The 4,147-nt window shown below is 37.4% G+C and overlaps 1 protein-coding gene across 1 annotated transcript; it reads left to right on the forward strand.

Annotated features, from left to right (window-relative positions):
• Positions 1-450: 450 nt before the first annotated feature.
• pfdn4 (prefoldin subunit 4) lies at positions 451-3,921 on the forward strand. Its single transcript, XM_036592196.1, has 4 exons — positions 451-527; positions 1,693-1,800; positions 1,918-2,058; positions 3,503-3,921. Exons 1-4 carry the CDS (start codon positions 501-503, stop codon positions 3,632-3,634), a joined length of 408 nt encoding a protein of 135 aa, XP_036448089.1. The 5' UTR covers positions 451-500; the 3' UTR covers positions 3,635-3,921.
• The last annotated feature ends 226 nt before the right edge of the window (positions 3,922-4,147 follow it).

Genomic DNA, 4,147 nt, shown 5'->3' on the forward strand with positions numbered 1-4,147 from the left:
AGACACTTTGGACAGTGGAAGTTCAATTCAGTGTCACCGAACTGATTCATTTAAACTACCCGTTTCAATTCGTTGGCCATCAAATGATTCGTTGTTTCACGAGTCAAATCAGCTTTATTCTCACCTTCTCCAGGCACACTGATGTTCCGTTGAGTGAGTCTGATGTCGTTAATTCTACTCACTAATGGAGCCAGACTGGGGGTTATTTTACAAAGCAGGATTTCTCGGTTGGCCTGATAACTTAGGCCAAAAAACCCAAACAAGCTTAATTGTCAAAATAGGAGACGACAAATAGGCTAAAAAGAAAGTCCTCAACTTTTGGCTTAAGTTATCAGGCTTGTTCGTAATATCTTAAATTCTGAAATATTATCGAATTTTATTCTACAAAAAAAAGGTTGATTCGGCTATACTTGTGAGTCGGTTCGCTCACTTTGCTAAAAAGAACCGGTTCAAAAGAACGATTCATTCATGCTTCGACGGCGCTCCCCTTCCGTTTCAAGATGGCAGCCACCACGAAGAAGTCTGTTGTAAGTCTTTCTATTCTGAGCCTGCGGTTATTTTGAGACATGTGGTCCGGATTTTATTCCAATTCACTTTAGATTTTCAGATCGCACTGATGTTGTTTTTGTGGGTGACCATGCACAAATGCCTAAGATAGACCCGTCGTTAATTCAGCTGCGTGCTTTAGAGCTAGCCGGCTAACATAGCGGTCTATAAGGCTTCAGTATGACTGGCAGAATAAATAAGTTATCTTACTACCGCATATTAACACATATGCTCTTTGAGCATATTTAGCGTCTTATTATTCCTATATAAATGCTTGGAAATTGAAGACAGCCCAACTGTGTCTTCTTTATTATTAATGTTGTGTTGTGCAGATGTGTAACGTTGTCTTAACTAACGTTACACAGTTTTAACCCCCGAGTTACACATTAAAAAAAGATGGTTCTTCAGGTTTTTTCAGTAAAAGCAGTGGTTTTAGTTAGAGCCATAAGTTCCGTATAGAACCATTGCGTGCTTAAATGGTTCTTTGCATGGTGAAATAGTGTGTGTTTTATATGGCTTTATATAGAAGCTTTTTGAAAGTAGCACCAAAAAGGGTTCTGCTTTTGTTACAGTGTCAAGCTTGTAACTATTGAACACTTTTTGCTCCTAAATAGAACCGTTTTCAAAAAGGTGCTATATTAGAACCATATAAAACACATTCTCCATCAATCGGAAGAACCATTTAAGCATGAAATGGTTCTCTATAAACCTTATGGTTTTAAATAGAACCATTGCCTTTACTAAATAACCCTTGAAGAACCATCCATTGTAAGTGTGTATATTAACAAATATTAACAAACATTGAATCTTACACAAAACATTAATTCTCACAAGACTTTTTTTTCATAAAATCCAAAACAGGCTCAACCTTATTGTCTTTTATTCACAGTAGATGTGATGTGGACATGAAGGCTTTGGGTGGATGCTAGCTGGCATTTTAAACTGGTTAATAACTAGATTACCTGCTACAAAAGTAGTAAAAGTAATACAATTCTACATTGTCAGCTGTCATAGTTATGCTCAGAGTTTGGTGTAGTATGTAAACACTGTTAAATATGCAAATAGAACATTTCTGCTGCCCATACAGTAGGGCTAAACAACACTAAACAACAAAGTGTTGTTATTAAGTGAATACTCTCTTTTTAGGCTGTTGAAGATGTCAACGTCACCTTTGAAGACCAGCAGAAGATTAACAAGTTTGCAAGGAGCACAAATCGGATGACGGAGCTGAAAGATGAAATAGAAGCCAAAAAAGTGAGGACACTGTGTTGTTAACTGACACATTCACTGATACACTTGTTGCTTGTTTTATCTGAATAATCTACACTGATCATTCACTGCGTATTTATCAGTGATATTTTTCATTCTCAGAAATCCCTCCAGAACTTAGAAGATGCTAGCGATGACCTTATGATGTGTGAGGATGATGATCTTCAAATCCCATATCAGATTGGAGACGTTTTCATCAGTCACTCACAAGAGGAAACGCAAGAGATGCTAGAGGCTGCAAAGGTAAACAAGTAACCTGTAAATCCCTTTAAAATCCTCTTACCACTGACGTAATCAGTCAGCCACAATATGTTTGGTGTCTGATGTTTGCTTCATTAGTTCTGCACTTTGTCCATCTCCTAGATAAGTGAGTGTGCTTACATGCACACTTAATTATACAGTTATTATCTGATTTCATCTGTTTTTTTTTGTTGTTTTTTGCTGATTTTGGCTGTTTCACTTACTGCAATAAAGCTGTTGAATTTCAAGAAATCTGATGACACCTTGGTTTTAGCTCTGTAATTGGGTTATTCAGTACATGGGTGCTGTTAATCTGATCTATTTTATTTTTCTACATCTGTGCATGTGCAGAAGCAGAACCAGATAGACTCTAAACCTAACTGTAAATTCTAGTCTTAATTCAATGCTTAAAAATGCAAGTAGACAACAACTGTCAGCATTATGTGCAATTTGGAACCATAAACAAGTTTTTACTCCTTTTTTAGAAGAACTGTGTCAAAAAGTTTAAATTTTACTTCACTTGCTGCAGAATGCAAAGCTATGGTAGAGTTGCTTACATCATTTACTGACCCATGTAGACCCAGAGATTGTCTTATTGCCAAAACCTGATTGTCTGCAGTTGCCAGATTGTTATGTACCTGTAAACATATTGGCGCACAGTCTCAGAAACTACATTATCAAGTCTATTTGAAATTAGTTAATTCTATGCAGCTTGAAGCAGGTGTCTAATGATGTATATATTAGTAAGCACCTACCTGGGATAACATAGCAGTGGCTTAGGAACAACTTAGCGACCACCTGGGACACAATTGCAATGTCCTAGCAACATCTTAGCAGCCACGTGGGATTCCATAGCAATGGCTTAGCAACCTCTCAGCTACCTCCTGGGATTTCGTAGGAATGGCTTTGTCAAGTGAGCTTAATTTAATTTAATGTTGTTTGTTATGCTGTGGCTAATAAATACAGAAGTTATATTTGGCTCCTGAGCAGTAGCATAAGCTATCTGGCTTCCTTCGGCTTTAGCCAACTAAATGGAGGAAAAAAAACTCATTTTAAACAGCCTGCCCTCATGTATCCACACCAAAGCCCTTATAGTTTTTCAAAAAGAAAAGGGTTTTGCTAGTCTTTAAAATTGAAAATCTCACTTATGAACTATTGTGGCACTACTGTAGGAGACAAGTAGACATGTATCCATCAGACGTAGCGATGGTTACATTTTTTTTTTTTTTAGGGCTTTAGTGCCCCTTCAAAAAGCAAACTTTAGATACCAGTCTTGGCTGACTGACTACATTTTGTGGGAAGGGGAAATAATGTGAACTTTTTTGCCAGGGAAAGTCATTTAGACATATTATTTTATCTGTGTTTTAATTCTGAAGAAGAGTATTCGACTATTGATACATATCTGGGTGAAGCAATTTTGTTATATTTTGTAATATAATGTCCACAGGAAGCTCTGAAGGAGGAAATCAAAGGTCTGGAGGGTCGGGTGGCATCAATACAGGAAGTGCTTGGAGATCTTAAGGTCCAGTTGTATGCCAAGTTTGGGAACAACATTAATCTGGAAGCTGATGAGAGCTGAGCCCTTCAGTGAACAGACTGTATTTTATAAACTGACAACAACAATGTGATTACCCAGTTCTCTATGTGGAGCTTGCAAGCAGACCTTTTCCCCGTTTTGCAGCACTGATGATTGTTTCTGGTTTTTTTTTTTGTTTGTTTTTTTAAATGTGCCATTATGTTTCTGTAGTATTGGAAACTATTGGAAGTGGATTTGTCAGTTGAAAGGAAGAGTCTGTGGCAAAGGCATAGGGAAGCAAAGCGGATACGAGGCCTTCACTGATATTTAAATAAAAGGCATAAACAGGTGTGTTGTTCTGCTGTCTGTTTTTGGTTTGCTGCTGTTTACGGTGTTCATCTTTTGGTTGGCTTAATTAGCGTCTGTTCTTTTCAGATGTATGCTTTCTAGGATGATGCTTTGTTGATTATCTAAAAACAAAAAAAAATTCAGGGCAGTTTCTCTAAACTCAGCACAGTTGTAATCCACCGAAACAAAGTATAGTCCTGTCATGCTCTTTAAAGGCACATTCTGGCC

The sequence above is a fragment of the Colossoma macropomum genome, unplaced genomic scaffold (assembly GCF_904425465.1).
Source record: "Colossoma macropomum unplaced genomic scaffold, Colossoma_macropomum, whole genome shotgun sequence".
Classification (NCBI taxonomy): Eukaryota; Metazoa; Chordata; class Actinopteri; order Characiformes; family Serrasalmidae; genus Colossoma; species Colossoma macropomum.

What these genes read in the sequence shown, in the direction of transcription:
- pfdn4 (XM_036592196.1), top strand. Translation starts at nt 501, where the DNA reads ATGGCAGCCACCACGAAGAAGTCTGTT. An exon ending in CCACCACGAAGAAGTCTGTT is followed by an intron (nt 528 to 1,692) that starts GTAAGTCTTTCT and finishes CTCTCTTTTTAG; the next exon opens with GCTGTTGAAGATGTCAACGT. An exon ending in AGATGCTAGAGGCTGCAAAG is followed by an intron (nt 2,059 to 3,502) that starts GTAAACAAGTAA and finishes TAATGTCCACAG; the next exon opens with GAAGCTCTGAAGGAGGAAAT.